Here is a 22,693-nt window from a genome sequence, read left to right as displayed (position 1 = left end):
TCACCTGTACCACCTTGCGTTGATAACCTCAATATTTCTAAACTTGCCCCGTCTACCTCCCTGAATAATTCTGAGCATCTCGCTTGGAATATTATCTCCTGGAACATATCAGGGTTGCGCACAAAATTACAAAATCAAGAATGGTGCGACTATATTGTGAACAGTGAGATACTCTGCCTGCAGGAAACCTGGTCCATAGAGGCACCTCATATAAATGGATTTAAAACACTCCACACGCAGGCAGTGAAGGGCCTTGGGGGAAGGCCAAAGGGCGGGCTCTGCACATACATCTCCAACAAGTTGGTAGTAGATAAAATTGAACCATACCTGGCCGACAGTTATTACCAGATAGTCAAACTGTCTTTAAGTATAACACACTGTATCGTCCTGGTTAATTTCTACAATAAGATCCCCTGCTCCTATTTCTTAGTGATGGTCCCTCATTAGAAATTGCAGTAACTGAGGTTTCTGGGATTGAGCACTTCTCAAAGGTATATAATGGACAAGGAAACCCTGAGAGGCCAACTAGTGACACAATATTAGAACCTAAGGATTACATGCAGCTCACCATGGAGAAAGTGAACAGAGTGCTCACACTTAGCATCGGCGGAAAGGCCCCCGGTCCAGATGGTGTTTCAGTGGACCTGTTCAAGTCTAATACTACTCTCTGGGGGCCTATTATAACTCAGGTCATTAACGCTAGTTCCCAAGCTCCATTGCCTAAGACTTGGGTTGAGTCTATCATAGTTCCAATCTTCAAAAAAGGGGACCGACATGATCCCGGCTGTTATAGGCCAATTTCTTTACTTGACTCTATATAAAAGTGGCAGGGCGTGTGATCCTGGAACACGTGCAAATTGGGCTGAGGAAAGATGGGTTGTATTTATTAGGGCGAAAAAGGGAAGATTGTTCCTGGCATTTGTGGACCTAACTGCGGTCTTCGACTCTGTAAAACATGACAAACTGTGGGAGGTCCTCGAGGCCGTGGGGGTTGATGCAAATATCATCCTTTTCCTTAGGCGGCTTTATACTGGTGCCTCAGCCAGCGTGAGATTCGGTCTGCATGGGGAGCGTACAGCTGCATTCTCCATTAGGTGGGGGGGTCAGGCAAGGCTGCCTATTGGCCCCCTTTCTTTTTAACCTTTATATTAATGGATTTGAAGATGCTTTACTTAGGGGCGGACAAGACTTCCCTCAAGCCTGTGGCTGACCTATTCCAGCTCTCCGATATGCAGACGATGCAGTCTTAATGACCTGAACTCAAATCAGCCTCAAAAGGTCCTAAATAGTTTCACTAACTATATGAAGGACCTTGGTCTCAGAATTAATATATCAAAGACCTTTGTTATGAAATGTGGCACAGGGAGTTATAGGTCAGGAGACATGTTTGTAGACAGCCAGAAATTAGATCCAACGAAGAGTTTTACATACCTCTGTGTCGTATTTAGCCATAATGATTCATGGGCCCACACAATATCTACCAAAAGGCTGGCATTCATAAGGACAACAGCTGCCCTTACATCCTTCTCAAAGAAACTAGGCAGAAAACCACCAGTTGAGTTTATTCAAATCTACAGAGCAAAGTGCATCTCAACTGCAATGTATGGGGCAGGGGTTTGGGGTTTTTCCAACACTTCCCCGCTACAACTGGTGGAAAACTCCTTCCTAAGGTACATTTTATCAGTTCCACCAAGCACATCGTCCTATGTTTGTCATGAGGAGCTGGGCCTCCCCATTATCTCAGACCTCATAAAATTGGAGCCCATACTGCTGTGGCACAGGATCTGGTTGAAAGAACAGACTAAGCTAAATAGGGAGATCTTGCAGGATAGCCTCCAATTGGAAAGGTCCTTGAATATTCCCTGGGTAAGGTTCGTACGTGATTTTATGAAGGACCTTGGTCACCCCGAATATTTTACATACTCTGAGTCAATGCAGGAGATCTCCAGGAAAGCATTAAAAAAAGAGGGCCTCCTGTTATTAGATACAATACGAGTGTCTGGGGAAATTTTAAAGCCCAGTGTTAACCAACATCAATTAATATTAACTACAAGAAGTTTGGAACCATATTTAACTTTTGTGCCGGGTGGTTTTGATAGATTGCTTTTAACTAGATTTAGATTGGGCTCTGTTCATAGACTCGTCACTTTTCCACAAACAAATGATTGGCCATTGACATTACAATTATGTCAATGTGACAAACGCTCCGATCAATCTACCATTCATTTAGTCTTATTTTGTCAATTTTATATAGAGTCGAGGAAAGTGTGGATAATTCCAATTTTAAAACAACAGGGGTTGAGGCATTGTCGCCCTGCTTTTATTAAACTTCAGTTTTTGGAGAATGAGCACATAGCGTGGAGGATAGCCATGTTTTTTATAAGGTGCTCCGTCTAAGGAAGAGTATTACTGAAGACTCGTTATAATTCATAGGGGCACTCATCCCTTTTTAGATAGTTTATGTCACTGCAGTGTTATTTGTTCTCTCTGTTTTTAATCTGTTTTATTGTCGCCATCTGATCAGTGTATTTATTTCGTGTAATTTACTGCCTAGTACGATTTATTTTGTATGTGCTTTTATGATTTTTAAAAAAGCAGTGGAATAAAGCTTGCCTTGACTTGACTCCATACAAATGACTTTGCATAGTCATCACTTCCAGGAAGTTTGTAGGAAGTGGTCCATATTGCCAAGTGGGACAACAACTGCGACTGTAAAGAAGACACGCTCAATTACTGTGGGCTTTTTGTGAGCTTTCAGTTCATTCATTTTAGTGTTTGGCAAGTGTGTGTTTTTTGGCAGCCAAAAACCCTTTAGTTTCTAATTGAAGTGGTGCTGTAATCTTGCATTGATAATTTCGCAACCAAAATTAGCAGCACCATAAATAGCAGTATCTTTGTGATGGAAAATCACCTTCCGTTTCCGAGTCTGGCCTAGATAGCTCCGTGAGAAATGAATGACTGTGGGAAGCGGTATTCGGCGCCGCATTCACCAGTAATTCTCCCACCCAGAGACTTCGCCAGCTTTCAGATGGTTTAAAATCCAGGAGGGGAAACACAAGACGTGTACTCCTGATTTAAGTGGTAACTTTTAGCAACTTTATCGGATGACGTGTCCACCTACAATCGGGTCCTAAGAAAGCAGGGCGAGCTGCTGCCTCTGCCTTTGGCCTGGATGCTCCTGGGATGCTGCATGAATCCAGTGGGTTGGGAGGACTGTCACTGGACAGCTCACATCAAGAAAACTAGAGGCTCATTTATGAGTCCTTGCGTCACTTTTGCGCCGCCGGTGCGTCACTTTTTGTGACGCACCAGTGGCGTAAAACATGCGCCATGATGCGCCATATTTACAAAGTGACGCATCTACCTAGATGCGTCACTTTGTAAACCCCTGCGCTACATTATACCTGCGTCAGGTATAATGTATGCAGGGTGGGCGTTCCCACGTAAGTAAGCATCGTAGAAGTAACGCAGTGAAATCTACGAGATTTCACTGCGCCACTTCTAGGGTGCAAATGCGTCAATATCTTGCGCCTGCCTCACAGCAGGCGTAAGACTGACGCAGGCCCTTTCACATGGGGCGTGCCACATGTGAAATGACACATTGCTGGAGTTGCGTCACTTTCGTGACACACTCCAGCAATGCGTCACTTTTGCGCCTACAGATACGTCAGAAATACTGACGTATCTTTGACTCCTTGCGACATGATGCGTCATACTGTAAATATGACGCATCATTGGAGTCGCAGGGAGGGCGCAGTGAAAAGTTTTCACGCAGTGATGCGTCACTTTTCATAAATGAGGCCCCTAGTCTTTACTCAGGCCCATTTCAATCATAACCACTACTTGTGACCACAATGGGCAATCCTATTATGCATGTACAGCTTTATTCCACTAATGCGCACTTTGAAACTTCACCCAGCTGCTTTTACAATATCAATTTGCATCTTTCCAGCAAAGGGAATATTCTGGACCCGCATCAGAGGGAAGCAGTATCCATACTGAGGTATCCAGTATTCATAAAGAGGATGATGGCCTTCTTTCTGAAACCCTGGGTAAGTTGCTTTTGTTTGTATCCTCACATTCCTGTGGTAATTGCTTTGGTTCAATTTAAAGGACACTATGGGAGTAGTATTTTACTTGGAGCAGTAAAGAATGTTTATGGGCCGTCATCACGAGGGGCTGGAGGAGGTTAGGATATTTGTCGCAGCTGACAACATTTGAGAAATCAGGGTCGATGTCTGCCAATAAATAGTATTTTTTACAATTTTTACCTCTAATGTTGGAGAATAACGTGTATTTTTGGAGCTTATAGGACCAAAATTTGCACGGATGTGTGTTTCTCAATGCAGCACACATAGAAGTTGCAAAACACAATTTTTTTCAAATTATTGTTTATGTGCCAGGAAGGGGGACCTTCCTGCACATAAAATTCTACACTACTTCTGAGCACTTCTACATTTTACTTTAATTTATTCGAGTCATTATATTTTGAGTATGTAGTAAATGAAAATAAAGATTATCTCACCTGAGACACCATTGAAAAAATCTGATTTAAGAAAGAAGCGACTTTACACTCACAGTTTGTGAGTGTTCTATTTATTTCAAATGGATATAAATAAATGTCGCTGAGAGGAGGCGTGGTCTGTCAAAATGGCTGAATAGACGTCTCTGCTGTAGCTCCCCAAGACGGCAGAATAATTTAACATAATCCAACAATAATCCTGTCCATTTTCAAATATACTTGCAATGCTAACATCACGACTCACCTTCAGAATCCGGTGGGATGTGGCATCGACCTCTCCGGGTGACGTGTGACACGGAACGACGGACTGACTGCTGAGCACGTTGGTGCCGGGTCGCAGATAGGTGTGGACCGAGGGCGCTTGGAGGCCCTGTGGGAACAGCCAACTCGCTGAGGTCAGAAAAGCAAGGAAGATCAGTGAACCGAGTCACACCCTCGGCAGCGGATTCTTGGGCTGGGGCAGGTACGCCACCACCCTGCACCTGAAAGAGAGGTGAGGAGGACATCTGTGGCCTAGGAGCGGCAGGAGGCCGGGGTCTGCTGGATACAGTGATTGTGGTGTGAGGGGCGGCATCTGATCGGATCCTGATGAACTGGCCTTCCCCCAGAGCTGGAGGGATGGGGAGGTTGTGATCGGCATGTGCCTCACGAGCGGAGAAGCTGGGAGGCTCGGAGAAGCCAGGCGCTGCAGCGCAAGTGGAAAGCCACTGACGGCCCAGCGCTCCCCCTCCCAAAAATATAAACCACCTCCGGGGATCGCGCTGCTATATGCTCTTCTGTGCCCGAAATTGATCTGGTTCAGGCCGGGACCTTGAGAGGGCCAGAACCGCGAAGGGCCTGGCCTGGAGTTGACGTGCACCCCTGAGGTCCTCCTGACGTGGAGGAGCCTGGGACCCTTGGCGTCCTGATGCTGCGGAATGACCTGGGGACCTGGGAGGAGCAGGTCGGCTTCATTGTGAGGATCAGGTGGACTCTAGCCCCACCCGAGGTGTGGTGAGTAGGGCCCCAGGGAAAGGACATCTGAAGTTGACAGTGAGATACTGCCAGCACTGGGGGCTCTGGGTCACATAGTGAGACACCCGGAGCCACTGTTTTGTGTCTGGTGGACGAAAGCTTGACAACACCCCTGGGGCCCCACCATTGATAATCACTCGAGAGAGACACTATCCTGTAGGGTGATGCAACACGAGAAACAAGCAGCAATTGGTACACTGGGCATTGTGAAAGGCTGTAATATCCTACAAATATAGGAAATCAGTTTAGGAGGAGTGACTCAGAGCTACACTATAAAGTTTTGATAAAAGTGACATGGCAGAGGTCTACTATCACCACCTTTCATCATGGTTAAGGAAAAAGGTGCCAAATCACAATGAAATAAGTAATTACGCACTACCCCTCCCACAGGGACCAGAGCTCCGAGAGGACAATATGGGTGGAGGGGACAATGGAGAACCACAAGAAGAAAAGGAGTCACCCTCTCTAACAGACGTACTTCAGGCTATGCAGGTCACAAGTGCATATATGGCGCACAGAATCAATGCGGCGGCCATAGATGACAATCTCCTACGCTGTGACCTACGATAGGTAGCCGACAGAGTTACCACCACTGAAAAAAATGTGGCTACATTGCAAACGGAAGTGCGTAACCTCAGAGATACGGTCCTAGCACTACAGAAAAGAGTTGTGCACCTAGATGCAAGAGCGGAAGACTCTGAAGGGAAATCTATGAGGAATAACTTGTGATTTGTGGGCTTTCTCGAGCGCGCTGAGGACCCCTCTGCGGAGCTCTTCCTGGAAGAATGGATCCTACAAGAACTACTCCCAAAACGCCTTTCAAAACTTTTCACTACCGAAAGAGCACATAGATCGTTGGTTTCCAAACTCAAGACTGGGTGCGTCGCCGAAGATCGTCATCGCCACATTCTTCAACTATCAGACTTAGTACTCCTTGACCCAAACCACTACAACCTATTTGCTTCTAGGGGATGGTGGGTGGGAAACACAAAAGTTAAACGCCTCCTAGCGAGGCGTGGGGGCAAGCTGGGGAGCCAGGAACCAAGAGGCGGCTTCCTGTGCTCCCCAGCACTTTATACCCCTGGATGGACGTTTGCCTAATGGCGCGACCCGGAAGTGATTCCAATCACTTCCGGGTCGTGCCCACACCCGGGACCTATGAGGGTAGAGGGGTAGGAGGGGGAGCCCGCCGCGTCACATGTGTGCGCGAAAGGCACGTCCCCCACCCCCCATTGTCGCGGAGGGGGCCGGCTCGACCGCCATACCTTTGGCGTGGCCGATGCCGGCCGCCGTTCTATATGGCCAGGTACTCCCTACACCCCCTCCTCCCCACACAAGACCTGTGACAGGGGAGAAGTTTTTGGAGGCAGGGGGCGTGACACCCCCCGGCCGTATTTATTATACGAAATTAATAAACATTAATCAAAATTTCAACTTTTACAAAATATAGCAGAAAATATACTTTTACACAGATTACAATGGATAAGTACAGATATCAAATGGCTAACCTTAACATGACTCTAATACAAAGGTTTCCTGTCAATATCTAAACATATCTTTAACAATCTTTACAAACTTTATTTTCTGTGTACCTAAATGAGCCTACGGCAAGGTCACTAACTGGTGTCAGATCCTTATCAATTTCTAACCACGCCCTCCAGCCGGAGTGCGCATGCGCAGAAGGCCCGTTCACCGTGAGGGTACTTACCCCCCCCCCGGTTATCCCTGTACGCTCTGTACCTGATCTCCATAAAGGGGCCCTTGCAACCGTTGTGCACGTGCGGGATGGCCAATCAGCCTAGAGAAAGCGTGACTCCCTCCTCCCCCGCACCCGACTGCCCCTGGAGTTCTAGGAGAGACCACTTGTCCCTCCCACTTGGGCGACACCATTCGGGAATGGCGCCGCCCTCTAAGGACCTTCAATTTACTGCTCACCAATCATGACCTTACCGCCACAGGCTAGCATAGTTGACAGACTATCTAGCCCCCCCCTGTGCTCGCTAGAAACAGGGGGGGGCTAGCGACTAAGCCCTCCCAACCATGCCAACATATTCTCCAGGAAAACTTCATTGCCTACCTTGGACAAGTGCACGCCGTCTTTTAGGAAGCACGGTTCACCCCTAATGCATCCATGGGCGATGGTCTGTAAGTGTGGAGCCCAGAAGAGTTTCTCGATTTTGTTATTAATTCTCCTCACTGAGTGATTCAAAGCCTTTACCGTGTCCCCTCCTCTCCATTGGAAACGGGGTATCATCTGTGACCACCCGATAGTGCAGCCCTGGCAAGTCTTGGCTAACCAGCCTAGTTCAGTGACTATGGTTTCCACCAACCCTCTTCTTCCCAATCTCATTAGGTCATTCCTCCCCAAGTGTAGTATGATTATCTTGGGGGGCGGACCACCTATCCCTAACAAGTCCAGTATGATACCCCTGAACTGACTGAAACATAGCCCCCCCTTTCCATGGCATGATATTTCAAAACCTGCCTGCCGTGCTCTGTCCCTATATTCAACTGTAGAGAAAATGTTAGACAGACGCCTTACATAGGAATGGCCTACAATCCAAACTGTCAATGGTCTTTCCTTTGGTGGTGGTGATATTTGCGTTGTCGAATGTTGCTGATGCTGTGTCCTCAGTTTCTCCCCTGCGTGACAGGCTTGAGAAACTGTAATGGAAGCAGAAAAAAAGACATGCATCAGTGTATCGTGAACTTGCTCAATCACAGCATGCTTAAGCGCACATAACGCTTGAAACAATTAGAAGCCCATCTCCCAATCCTCTGCACCTCGCAGGTTGACAGACCCCTGGCTGTTGCCTCAGTGGCAGACCCGATCCTAAAAGAGTGGGTGCCAAAACCGCCTGGATTCCGCCCTGTTTTGAGAATTGCCCTGTCCAATATCCGTTTGAATTGAAAGCGTGTCAGTGGGACCCCATCCGTATGTATGAGGAAAGGCCCCCCTTCGCTATGTGGTCTAACCTGCAGGTAATTCTCTACATGCGAAACGGGACAGCACGGGTTACCATGTGCCTGATGGAGGACTAACCCATCACCCCGGGCCTCTTGGTCGGTCTTGGACCTCTTGATTGATATTAGTACTGTGTCAGCCTTAACCTTAATACATTCGAACTGTAGACCGCCCTGCATGTCCAGCTTGTTTTGGGCCACTAGCTCCCCAATTCTAAATGCGCCGTAGAAGGCCAATGAAAATGCCACTGTAAATAATTGTACCTCCCCTGGTGTGCTGCAAATTGCGGGGAGGGCCGCTAGTAAAGACGTCAGGAGCTCCACCCCAATTGGCTGCCTTCTGTCAGGAGCCGACCCCTGGAGGCGTTGCCAACCTTTAAGTGCCTTCCTCACTGTAAAACTACTAGTGGGGTCCCCCCTGTTGTTGTCCTGCGCGAAGAAAGAGATCGCCGCCACATGCCGCTTAGCTGCTGCAGCCGACCGCCCCTCGGTTTTTAACCAACCCAGGTACTGAATGAGCGCCCCAGTCTTGGGCCACCGCTCCGCCCACCCCTCACCCAAGAAAGAACAATATTGCCAAAATGCCCCTTCGTATGCTTTCCTGGTCCTGGGTGCTGGGCTCGCTGCCACGAGGTCTGGTAAGTGTGGGCACCAATCTGCCAAAGTCGTTCTGGGAAGGAGGTGACACACTCTGCCGCTGCTGGGAGGTGAGCCCTGAACACCTGCATCTTAAAGCGAGAAAGTGCGTCAGCCGCATGATTAAGTACTCCAGGCATGTGTTTCGCTCTAAATTGTACATTCAATTTCATGCATGTGAGAACAATCTCCTTCACGAGGCGGAGAATCATCTTACACCGGGCTGCTTGCTGGTTGATGCATTCAACAACGGTCATGTTATCAGACCAGAAAACGACTGACTGATTACACAATTGTTCCGGCCATACAGTCAATGTTACCCAGATGGGGAATAGCTCCAGGAAACCAATGTTCCCTGTCAGGCCGCTCTCCACCCACCACGCCGGCCAACGTTGCGCCACCCACGCGGTACCGAGTATAGCACCAAATCCCTCACTGCCCGCAGCAGCAGTGGGCGGACCGGGCCACACTACCCTGCCATTGAAATCCTGCAGGAATGCCATCCAAATCCGCATGTCCTGCCAAACCTCAGCTGACAGCCTTGTGTGGTGATCTTTTTCCTTGAGGCCAGTCATGGCTTGGGAGATGGATCTGGAGAAAGGTCTAGCCATAGGAATGACCCGTAGCGCAAAATTGAGTTGCCCTACTGTCTGCTGCAACTGGTGTAGTGTGACCTTCTGCTTGCCCAAGCATAGCTGTAAAGAAACACTGAATTTGTTGACCTTGTCCATGGGTAACCTAAAACACCTCTGAATAGAATCCAGCTCAATGCCCAGGAACTCTATTGTAGATGCCGGGCCTACTGTCTTTCCCGGCGCCAAAGGAACCCCCAAAGCCTGCATGTTGCGCGCAAAACTCCTGCAGCGCCCACCCACATTCCGGGGAGCCCCGTGACCCCAGGATAAGAAAGTCATCCAGGTAATGCATGACCCACTGGTGCCCTGTACTCTGTCTGAAAACCCATTCCAAGAATGAACTGAATTTTTCAAAGTATGCACATGAAACAGAGCAGCCCATTGGCATACACATATCCATATAAAAATTTCCTTGAAATTTAAAACTAAGCAGATGATAATCGCCCGGATGTACAGGGAGTAACCGAAAGGCCGATTCTATGTCGGATTTTGCCATCAACGCTCCCGGACCCAAACCCCTGAGGATCTCCACTGCTTGGTCAAAGGATGCGTATTTAACGCTGCAGAACTCATCATTAATTGCATCATTCAGAGAATTACCCTTTGGAGCTGACAAGTTGTGTATTAGTCTGAATTCCCCTTCTACCTTTTTGGGGACTACACCCAAAGGGGAGCAGACAAAGTTCTCAACTGGCACAGACTTGAAAGGGCCCGCCACCCTACCCAGGTGCAACTCCTTGGCAATCTTTGTGGAGACAATACCCGGGTTGGTCCGGGCAGAGAGTTGGTTCTGGCACTCAGATGACCCCTCATAATTTGGAGCTGGTATCCTAAAACCATCCCTGAAACCCTCCAACAGAGTTCTTGCCCTTAAGTGACATGGGTATTTGTTGAGCCATGGAGTCAGCGCCGTCACATCAATGGGAGAGCGCGCTTTGAGTGGGGACCCCATCTCACTCCTGTTTCCTCCTGCCCTTATCTTTTGATCTTTTAAGACATTTGGATTCGGGGTGGGATGGGTTGGCGCAAATGGAACACGCGTGCTTGAACCTGCACTGACCCTGTGGTCTGGTACAAGTCCGCCTGTTGAAGTCCCAGCACGTCCCTTTCCTTCCACTATTGTTGCTTGAACTAGAGGTGTTGCTTGTGTTACCCTGTGACCGAAAGGGCTGAAAAGGTTGAGCTGGCTGAAGGGCCTGACTCTTTGTGTTACCATGACACTCGCCCCCAAAGAGATCCAACCAAGATACTGTGTAAATTCGGTCCCATGACAGAGTTGGGTCGGATGCCTTGGCCACAATTTTTGTCATAAACCAACCACCCCCCGCCCGCGAATTTATCATGGGCCAAAACTATTCTGTTCTGGTAACAAGCCATCTGCGCCTGCAAGTTTGGGAAAAGCTCAGCTGTGACTGCCATAAATATGGAAAAGGCTCTAATCCAATTAAGTAAGTTCTCTTCCACCCAATGCTTCAGCATTTCACTAGCCCATTCCCTTGGGAGCATGTAATCTTTGTTCTTCCTTGATTCCTCCCTCTCCCTTTCGCAGATCAGTAGCGAAAACATATTATTATATTCACCAGCCCAAATCCTGTTCTTTAACTCCTGGGACACATGCCTGCCCAAGAACTCGCGCTCGGAGCTGATCTCGCCCACGTCCAACATTGGCAATGCTGGCAGTTTACCTGTTACCGTTGTCCCTGGTGCCTCCGGTGGAATCCCTGCTGTCGCACTGGGGACTGACACCCCCTTGTTCTCCAGAGTGGCGGTATCCCCTCCTGAAATGACAGGTAATGAAGCGACAGGCCCAGCAGTGATCTGTTCCTTGCGCCCTGCATTGAACTCACACACAATTCGCGTTGCCTCTGCTAACGCATCGGTACCCAACTCTTTTATCCCCACCGCCGGTGCTAAAATGCCTGCCTTCCCCAACCAAGGCAGAATTGCCGCCAGATGTGACACTATCTCTCGAGGGATCTCCCCCCCACCGGCGGTTTCCCCCCCACGGGTGTTGGTAATGGGACGGGGACCGGGGTCACTGGGACTGGCGCCCCTCGGGGGCAGGTTGTGGCCCTGGGACCACGGGGATTGCTGGTGGCCCTGGATGCAGAGGTGGGGTCTGTGGTACCACTGGGGGTGCCGGTCCTGGTTGGTCTGTTGCCGGTACTGGTAGCAAAGGGCTCACTGGGCCTGGTACTGGGACAGGGGTAGGTGGCACCGGGTCGGTACCTCCCCGGGTCAGGGGAGTGGGTGAAGGTATTCCCTTTGCCACACGCTTCTTGGTTCTCACCCTTTTAGGGATTGATGGAGAAGCAGCCTTGGGGGGCATATGTGGGCGCCTAGGCCTCTCACCGCCCTGTCCCTCAACCTTCTCCCTGAGGTTAGCGAGATCTTGCCCCATCTCTGTCACCTTCCGCAACATCTCTTCCATCAGTCTCTTCATACGAGAGCCCTGCTCCCCCCTCTTGGCCTTCCCTGCCATAAGGCAAATATATCCCAATAAACCACAAACCACAAAATTGCCCCATAGAAAAAGACCCTTTCCCCAACTTGAGCTTACTGCAGTCGCTCAAATGTGTACGGAGGGTAGCCCTCGCAGATTATTTAAGATGAAAAACACCCCACAAAATACTGATGCCCCGCACAAACGTGTTAGAAATTTCAAACACACTCAAAGTCAACAATTATAAAGCCAACAATTGTTTCTAAAATGCGTACAGCTGAAAGTAGATCAAAGACCCCCACCAGGCAAGCATCCAGGCAACGTCTTCAGAATACTGGAGCCTTAAATACCTACCCTTAAAATGCTGTATTGAGCAGTATATGTTCTTAAAACAATTGTTATAGCGCAACAAGAAAGTCTGAGAAAATTGACTCTGAGCAACAACTCCTGCTCTCCATCCCTCACTGCCACCTATAATGCACCGCTTTGGCGCCACTAAAATTAGGGCGCGAGGATGCTTATCGAGAAACTACGCCAGCATGAAAGGAGGGATCTTCAAAAAAACCCTGCCCGCTGACCCAGCAATTGCGCGTTACCAAACAAACCGACTACAAATTAATGCCCGCTTTTCGGTGTGCAGGTGTGTAATCACTGAGCGCCCGGTGAGGGAAGCGCCTGAACAGAACCAAGGATGCAAATTCACAGAGCCAAAACCAGAGGGGTGTGCGCCGTTACCGGCCCCGCACAACCCCAACCGGGTACCTGTTCGGGACGCTCCTGCCCTCCGCTTCCGTGCGCGACAACCGGCCTCCCCTTCAAAATTCCCTGACTCGGCCGATGTCCTGGCAGCAACCTACGGCTCCTTCTCCCAGCCTCTGACGCCATCCTCCGTGGATCCGTCCGAAGTCCAAACCGCAATCGACGGCTTCCCCCTCTTTCGGCTTCAAATTGATCCGAGGCTTCGATCCGACATCCGGTGGCAGTCTTCGCCGCAGAACCCGACCTGCAATAGGACACAAAAGAAACACAAAAGTTAAACGCCTCCTAGCGAGGCGTGGGGTTAAGCTGGGGAGCCAGAGGCGGCTTCCTGTGCTCCCCTGCACTTTATACCCCTGGATGGACGTTTGCCTAACGGCGCGACCCGGGAGTGATTCCAATCACTTCCGGGTCGCGCCCACACCCGGGACCTATGAGGGTAGAGGGGTGGGGGGGAGCCCGCCGCGTCACATGTGTGCGCGAAAGGCACACCCCCCACCCCCCATTGTCGTGGAGGGGGCCGGCTCGACCGCCATACCTTTGGCGTGGCCGATGCCGGCCCCGCCGTTCTATTCTTCAACTATCAGAATAGGGATGTGATCCTGCAGACCATACGCACAAAAATGCAGATGTTATTTGAAGGGCATCCCATATCGATATACCCCAAAAACACTCAGCGTGTGCAGGAGAAAAGAAAGACTTTTCTAAACTTCAAGAGACGCCTCCATGAGCTCAACATGAAGTACAGCCTGCTGCAAAATTGAGTGTGGAAATTGCTGGACGCACTCTTTTCTTTCAATCAGCCACTGAGACGAGTGATTGGTTGGACTCCAATGATATAACGAGGCCCTGTCTGGTCCGGTCCAAGGGATTATTTAGGTCATTGACAACAGGTGACAAACCTCAGGGCCGACGACGGGGACCAAGGCAGGAGTCACAATCTTGTCGAGGTAGTCCCGGTAGAGTGAGAGTTTGCCCTGATGGAACACTGCAGGCATCAGACACTAAACAATACCGTAATTGGAGACTGTGACCCAGGACACTGGGATGAACTTGGGGGCTGGATGAACCAGTTGAATGAACAGTGTGACAGGCCAAGACTGATGGACATTAACCCTGGGCGTAGTTTGCGAAGTAGCGCTACGCGTAGCTACGTGAAATGCACTTTGCACTACGCGAGCTATGCGTAGCTTTGCAAACTGCGTAGTGCACTGTGCAAGATGCCGTTCGCACTGATTGCACAGTTCCAGATGCTTGTCCACACTGTGTAATCAGTGCAAACTGCATCTTACACAGTGCAAGCGGTCGTTTTCTGCTGCTCGAGTAGATTTCTACTTGAGCGGCAGCTTTCTCAACGTGGACTGGTAGTTTCTCATCGCGAGCAGTCGCGAGCATACGTGACCACTCGCAATGGGAAACCTGACCTCCCCACGTTGAGAAGCTCGCCGGGAGGTTTATTTTGCACACTCGCGATCGGCAACTTGATGTTGCTGATCGTGAACGAGGAAAAAGTCTCGCCGGGATGTTGAGGACCGCGAGCAAGCAAAAAATGACCGCTGCACTACACTACGCTATGCTACGCGTGTTTGCACTGTGCTACGTGTAATTCGCGTAGTGCGAATTAGCGCAAACTTTGCAAACTACGCGAGCGTAGCATAGTGCTTTGCCCAGGCTTAATGGACATACAGACATTATGGTAAGGCTGGAGACATAAAGTGAAGGTGCGAGAGACAATGGTACATAAATGGCATGGATATGGTGCACATATAGGCTAAATAGAGATATATGTTTGATAAGCTGAGCTGTCCTGTGGAGGGAATGCCCACATACAAGGGGCGTGCCCCCGTGGAGTGAGCAGTAGGTTCTAACCCTTCACCCTCTTTAGTGACTGGGTCACTAGCACAGCACTCAATAGGCTTAGTTCCAAACAAAAGAACTTTTGAAAAGAGACTGCCTCTTGCCTGCTGTAAAGCACAATAAATTTAGATTTCAAGTTGAGGAGGCGGGTGGAGTAGGGTGTCCTTGAAGGCCAATATCCCGTACTAAATGGGAGGTGAGACTTACAGGAACGCCCAGGGGGATGGGGAGCACAGTGAGTTCTGTTTGGGGATACCTGTATCAGTCAAAGTTAAGGTATCTAATGTTTGACTCTGGGAAATGATCAAAGAGTTGCGGGAGGGAGGGAGTAGCCACAAGAAGTGCAGACCTCAAGATGCTTGGGACGGATACCTGCAAATATGGGAGTATAAGAGCTGAAAATGATAACCTGGAATGTACGGGGTATGGCAAATTATCAGAAGAGATGAAGGGTACTAGAATATTTAAAACGCTATAGAGCGGCGATTGCATGTCTGCAAGAAATGCATGTATGGGGGAAGCAATTTCATATGTCCGATGGTAATGGAGAGGTCAGATGTGTCCCACTTCCTACTCTGGCTTTGCTGGGAGGACACTGGTGTGGGTAACCCCCGGGGGTACCATTTCGATACAAACAATATGTAACAGCTCCCGAGGGGCGATACGTGATAATATACGGGAAATGGGAGAGACAGGAGATATGCCTCATTAATGTGTATGCCCCTAACTCTGAAAATTATGAAAGTAACTCCCAATCCTGGGAGCAGAAGTCATTTTATTAGGGGACTTCAATTGTGCCTTAGATGCACATCTGGACAGGGAGCCCCCCTGGAACATACTAAACCTCGAACGACTAGAGTAATGGATATTCTAAATGGTTTGCACCTTAAAGATGAGTGGTGCATGCGTAACCCTATGAAAAGAGTGTTCTCCTGTCATACCCCAGCAACAAATAGATTCAACCATCTAGATTATTGCTGTATGTCTTCGGGACTGACCCCAGGGGTAGGTGGGATATCATACTTGCCTAGATACTTGTCAGATCACTCTCAGCTCCTGTTGAGCCTCAAATCGGGAGTACCGTTATGGCTCCTAAGGGCAGAAGCCCTGCAAGATCCCCGTACAAAGCTGCCCTCAAGGAAGCCCTTACCCATTATTTTGATGAAAATTGGGGTACCGCATCAATAGGGCAAACGAATGGGAGGCCATGAAGGTTGTGATTCGAGGCGTAGCTATTAAGACATTCCACAGAGTTATTCAACAGCTAGACTGGGACATTTGGGTACAGGAACAGAGGTTGGGGGTCTTGGAGTCGGCCCTGCATAGGGATCCGCTGGCATTGGAGGATTGGAGACAAGCACAGAAAGAACTTATGACTTCCTGGAACAGGCTGGAAAAACATACATATGTAACATACCGACAATGCCTCCATATGAATGGAGATAAATCGGGGGCCCTGTTAACAAAACTGATAAAATCTGAATTCACCCCATCTCCCATCCTACAATTACAGGACAAAGACTGGGAGTTGGTCTGCACCCAGAGGGCAATTGCATATACTCTGCACCACACCTGGCAGTCGCCTGCCAAACCAAATCAGGGACACCCTCAGAGGTAATATGGGACTACCTTAATCATGTTGAGCTGCCCCAGGTGGACCCAGAGGAAGCGAAAGCCCTCGCTGCCACCCTAGGGAGGAATTGCTGTCCGCTATCAGACATCTTAAAACCACCAAATGCCCAGGCAGCAATGGTCTCCCTGCTGAGTTTTATCAGCAATTCGCACCACTCCTAGCTGATAAATTATTGGAGTTGTACAATGAGGCATGTGAGAGTCGATCAGTGCCAGTGTCTCTGATATTAAAGACAGATAAGAATCCTTTTTTGCCTGGCTCTTATTAGCCGATCTCACTCCTGAATCTAAATGTCAAGATATCGAGTGGAATCCTCCTGACCAGGTTGCCGCCCCTCATGCCTCACCTGGTGCACACCGATCAAGCTGGATTCATACCCAGAAGAAACACCATGCACAACTTGAGAAGGCCTGCACATATTTGGCATGCCCTAATAATTTTGAATGAGGACTTGGCCTTGGCTAAGCTTGATATTGAGCAGTCCTCCAGAATATGGAGATAAGCCTAGGGTTCCTCCGATGGGTCCAACTATTATATATGAATCCACTAGCCCGGAGCCCGGGTGCGACTTAAGGGAGTGGTATCTGAAAAATTCATCTTCTCCAGAGGAGCATGACATCGGTGCCCTCTGTCTCTGCTGCTGTTTACAGTAGCGATGGACCCCCTAGCGTCAACACTCAGGAAAAATAGGGAGATTTATGGAATTCCCTTGGGTATACACATGTTGTCTCCTTGTATGCGAACGACATGTTGATATACCTACGACACCCTTCCCGAGCGGTTCCAGTTCTTTCAAATGAATTACAGAAATGCTGAGAGTTCTCCAGTCTCTGTATAAATCCCGGTAAATCAATACTAGTCCCAATTGGGAAAATGGCACAGAAAGCAATTGACTCATACCCTGAAGTTGGCCTGCTGTGGAAAATAGAGGGTATGAGTTACTTGGGAGTTAAATGATGGCATTCACCCACACTATTTTCAGAGCACAACATAGTGAGAATAATAGACAGGGTGCTCACTTAAGTGGGATTCTGTAAGTCCTTGCCTCTCTCCCTAATGGGAAAGGTGTCAATCATAAAAGTGATACTACTACCCCACTGCCTGTACACCCTGCAGTATTCTTTTTATGAAATCCCTAAGTCGTACTTCCTGAGGTTAGATAGTTTACTGGTGGAGTTGCTGTGGGGGAACAAAGGTAAACGCGTAAAACTGTACACCCTCAAAAGAAAGTGGGTGGATGGCAGTGTGGAGATCCCCAGTATACATCTATACTATATGGCAGCACAACTGCAACATGCAGTACACTGATTGGAGGAAAGTAGGAATTGGGAAAAAATACTACTGACGGGCACATATGGTGACAGTACTTTACCCAAGTTACTCATGAGGGGGACAGCAATCCCGAAAGATTACCCACACATAATTAGATACGTGGAGTGAACCTGGGAAGACACAGTTAAGAAAGTAATACAGAGGGCATCCTATTCCCCTGAAATGCCATTCTGGGTTGTAAGACCATTCAAAAGAATTGCAGAGTCCATGTCTGTCCGGCAGTGAAGGGATGGGGTATGCCTTACAAGGGGGGACCTGTATAACAACAGTAGATTTCTGACCTGAGAGTAGGCTGTAAATACCTTTGAATTAGGAATTGGACAATTCCTACAGTATGAAAAGATAGCAGCAGTGGCTAGGGAGATATGTGGTTACTTCCCGGAGGACCCCCCTTGCACAGCCGTTCTAATGACTTTACTATCAATGGTGGGCAGGCAGCGCCTAATCTCCCACATATATAGGGCCCTTCGATATGATAACACAGTCACTGCCCTGCCAGTGCAGACAAGGTGGAAGGAGGAATCGGAGGAACCCATTTCAGAACAGGAATTGATGAGAGTGCATGGGGGAGTCCGGTAAGTGAGTTCCAAAGCACGCTTTAAATTAATTCAATATAATATAGTGCACCAAGTATATTTAACACAATACAGATTAATTAAAATGTATCCGGAGCGGTCAGGTGCATGTCCTAGGTGTGGGCAGGTGGCAACACACTTGAGAAATATGAGCGAGTGGTCGACAGCCCAATTGGTTCGGATGAAGCTTATAAGGAAATATGAAAAACTTGATGAGGATTTATGACGAGCGTGGACCGCGATGATGGCAGACTTGAGAGATCCCCAAGATAGGGAGGCAATGGAGGGAAGTGATTCGCTGTTAACCCCGGAATAGGTAATAGGAAGAGGTATCAAACAATAGACGCATAGAGCTGCACTTCAGTTGAGGGCTATCATTGAGGGCTATCAAACTCCGGGAGAGAACACAGACAAAGAACATTAAGACACAAAGGGTGGGTGGGAAGGGGGAGTTAGGTTTTGAAGAAACAATGTTATAAATGTTATAGCAATGGTATAAAACTAAAATCTGACCTTGTACCAAAAAGAAGCTTTCTGAATGTTATATATCTTATGTGAAGTACCATTGGAATATCATGTAAAATGACAATAAAGAGTGTTTAAAAAAGAAATTTGTTGATATATTGTTGATTTGTAACTCACCAACTAATGCCACTTCTCTGGGAAAACAGTGAGGCTTTATCCAGTCATGTGGTACAAAAAATAGTTGACCTATACGTGCAGCAGGCTCTACAAGAAAGGCTTAAAATAAATACAGATAAACTATGCTTTATTTATATTACTTGTGTCAAGCAGACCGGGGCGAGGAGGACTTCAGTTCCCAGGAGCCTCTGCGGCAGGAAGGGCCGCCAATGCTATCATCGCGCCTGGAGGCGCTTAAAATCCCTCACTCACTCCCGCAGCACGGGGCGCTTCTGACAAGCAGACCGGGATGAGGAGGACTCCAGTTCCCAGGAGCCTCTGCGGCAGGAAGGGCCGCCAACGCTATCATAGCCCCTGGAGGCGCTTAAAATCACTCACTCACTCCCGCAGCACGGGACACGCGCGGGCGGTCCCCCCTAACATCATCAGCTACAAATAGACACCATGGGTAAGCGCAAAACCCCTTGTAATCAGGAGCAGGGAAGTGCAAGAGTGAAAATGCAGAGGCACTCCACCTCCATTATTTCATATTTGACTTCAGCGGTGTGGGCTCTGAATAAGTAAATACAGAACGTAAAGGTCGAGATGGGTCTCAGCCAAGAAATATCTGTGAGCATAAATATTTCTGCTACTGATAGCATGCAGAAAAACCCTGTCTCCCTGGAGCCTAGAGTACAGATTACTGATCAGGGAACGGGGGGGATGCAGATTACACAGTGCTGGCCCAGCAAGGGGGAATGGCGCGACGAATGAGGAAACCCTTAAAGGGGATGAATCTAGGCGGAAGGATCCATCGACAAATCCAGGGGTAAACCCAAGAAAGAAGAAGGGGAAAAAAAGGTCTGGTACCCCTGGACATCTATCAACCGAGGCGACCCACAAGCAGGCTGGTGATTTTAATTTACAGGTTGAGACAGTGGTGCAGAAAGTGTTGACGGACCTTTTCACCTCACGGTTAGAGGCCACTCTTTCGAACATTGCTGAAGACATTGTTATGTTGGCTAACACCATGGAAGAGATTAAGGCCATGTTGGATAGTTTTGAGACCCGTTTAGGGGGCACAAGAGTGGTACACGATACCACTAATTGTAATTCAAATGATCAGGCACAAACTAGTCCCATAGGGGTTAGTCGGGATAGCCGGGATAGCCGGGAGGAGGGAAATCAAATACCACCAAAGACTAATCCAGACTGTAACTACTAGTCCAGCTGTATCTACATGGAGTCAGGCAGGGGTAGATACAGGTCGTATGACTGATCCATCTAGAGGTTGTTATCCAAATGCTAAGGCTCTGGCTCAAACCAGATACCAAGGGTCCGACGGGGCTACCCGTAGGAGCAATAGTAGTAGACTTCATCTGCCCACAGAAACCACCCCCTTAGTTGCTATACTTACAGGGATCCCCCCACTGATGGAGCATAAACCGGAATCAACTATGGAGTTGTTACGGAAAACCAAATGCTGGTGTAATCAACTTCCTACCACCAGCAGGTTTAATGTCTCTCACCATATTATAATGGCTAGACAAGTAGGGTGGCCCAAAATCTAAACAAATTGAGGGCGACTGCATTGTCGTTAATTTCGACAGTGCAGATATCGCGGGGCAGTTATTTAGGGCTGGTCCCTATGAGGGCCAGGGGGGGATCAGGGCAATGCCACTGTTTTTTTTTACCCACCCCCTAAGGGGGTACGTGCCATGGATGACATTACCCAGGGGCCTCAGCCCCATTCGGATATCCGAGACCGTCCCATTATTCATGCCAATACAAGGGGGGAAATCTGCCCTGATAAGTCTCACCAAACTTAGCTAGTGTTCCGAAGTAGTCAACAGGGTTCTTTGAGAGTAATTCCAGAAAAATTGACCTACACTGCCAAAATAGATTCCTCTGCTTGTCTACACTAGATGAAAATGATTGACTGACACCGCTTGGTCGCCAGAGTAACATCAGTGAAGGTGATAAAGGGCAGGGCCTAGAAGAGAGAAACAATCCTAACTGTAACATTATTAGTTGGAATATTGCGGGTCTGAGGAGCAAAAAAGAGGATCCCAGGTGGCTGTGTCTGTTAAAAAAGTATGACATAGTTGGGTTAGAGGAGAACTGGGATACGGCCAACAATTTTTGGGTGGACGGATATAAATCCTATGGGGTCCCTGCGCAACAATCTCCTTCAGGTAGGGCAAGAGGGGGTCTCCTTATGCTCTTCTCACTTAAATTGGCAGGGGCTCATAGAATGGTGGATGCGGGCTCTTTCAACTGTTTGGCAATCGAATATACAGCCCACAGCACAACTCAAATAAAGTGTTGTTTGTAAACTTCTATAACTCAGGTGAAAGTAGTTCCACAAATGAACATTTACTCAAATTGAAATGTTTTTTAGAAATGTACCGTTCGAAACAAACCAAGTATTATTCTATTATAATTATGCGCAATTTTAATATTCATATGTGTAATCTGAACTGTCAGGTGAAAGAACCTCTAGAGCTGGCCAGCCTCCCAATGCCACACTTTGAACACACACAACAGGGAGAGTGTTTGGAAGAGCTTTTGGCCACCATAGATCTTTTTGAACCGAGTAACCCTGGGCGGACAACTATGTTACGCTTGCGAAGTTGGCGTAGCTTGTGCTACTTCGCGCTGCGCGAATTGCACGTAGCACAGTGCAAAATCACATAGCGTAGCGTAGTTGGCATTTTTTGCTCGCTTGCGGTCCTCACCATCAAGTTAGCGACCGCGAGCGATCAAAATGACATCCAGGTGAGACTTTTTCCTCATTCGCGATCAGCAACATCAAGTTGCCGATCGTGAGCATGGAAAATAAACCTCCCGGCGAGATTCTCAACGCGGGGAGGTCAGGTTTCTCATTGCGAGTGGTCGCGTATGCTCGCGATGAGAAACTACCAGTCCGCGTTGAGAAAGCTGCCGCTCGAGTAAAAATCTACTCGAGCGGCAGAAAACGACCGCTTGCACTGTGCAAGATGCCGTTTGCAATGACTGCACAGTGAGGACAAGCATCCGGCACTGTGCAATCATCGCGAACAGTGTACTACACAGTTCGCGTAGTGCTAGGCGTATCTCGCGTACTGCAAAGTGCACTTCGCGTAGCTACGCGTAGCGCTACTACGCAAACTACGCCCAGGGTTAGAACCGAGCTCATTTGACCACGAAGAGAGGATTCCTACTTTTAAAGCACGGGGGAGTGACACTATTATAGACTTTATTTTTATTTCCCCAATTATTTTACCCCAAGTAATAAATTATAATGCCGATTGGTCTCACTTTAGTGACCATAATCCTGTAATCCTGGTATTGGATAGGGGATGTGGCCTGAAGAGGAATCCGGTAAAGTCTGGGGGTGAATCCTGTTTGAAAGTAACAGACCAAGGGCGGAGGTTGAAGTGGGCGAAAGTACTCCCGGACCTCTTTTTCTTGGATCTCTGTGAGAGGGTTGGGGACAAGTGTGCTACCTGTCTTGATAATGCCAAAGAGGGGCAGGAGGTTCTTTTGGCCTTTGAAGTCATTTGTGCGCAGGTAGCATCGGACCTGACCATACCGATAAAACCGAGGCTCACTATAGGAGATAAATGGTTTAATAGGAACTGCTCTGAAGCACATCGTAAATTGTTATTAGAATTAAAGAGGGTTCCACGAGACCGCTCCAATATAGCTAGGTTACATAAAGAA

The 22,693-nt window shown here is 48.4% G+C and overlaps 1 protein-coding gene across 1 annotated transcript in view; it reads left to right on the top strand.

Moving 5' to 3' along the window:
- Positions 1-22,693, top strand: part of LOC146835058 (vitamin D3 hydroxylase-associated protein-like) — a 686,483-nt gene that overhangs the window by 447,898 nt on the left and 215,892 nt on the right. The window contains exon 10 of the mRNA XM_085602724.1: positions 3,953-4,052. Within this exon, the coding sequence (XP_085458850.1) occupies positions 3,953-4,052 (100 nt within the window). The remainder of the gene's footprint in view (positions 1-3,952; positions 4,053-22,693) is intronic.

This window comes from Triturus cristatus, chromosome 4_2 (assembly GCF_964204655.1).
Source record: "Triturus cristatus chromosome 4_2, aTriCri1.1, whole genome shotgun sequence".
Taxonomy (NCBI): domain Eukaryota; kingdom Metazoa; phylum Chordata; class Amphibia; order Caudata; family Salamandridae; genus Triturus; species Triturus cristatus.
Note: the sequence above shows the minus strand (reverse complement) of the source record. Positions and strands in the feature narration are given on the sequence as shown.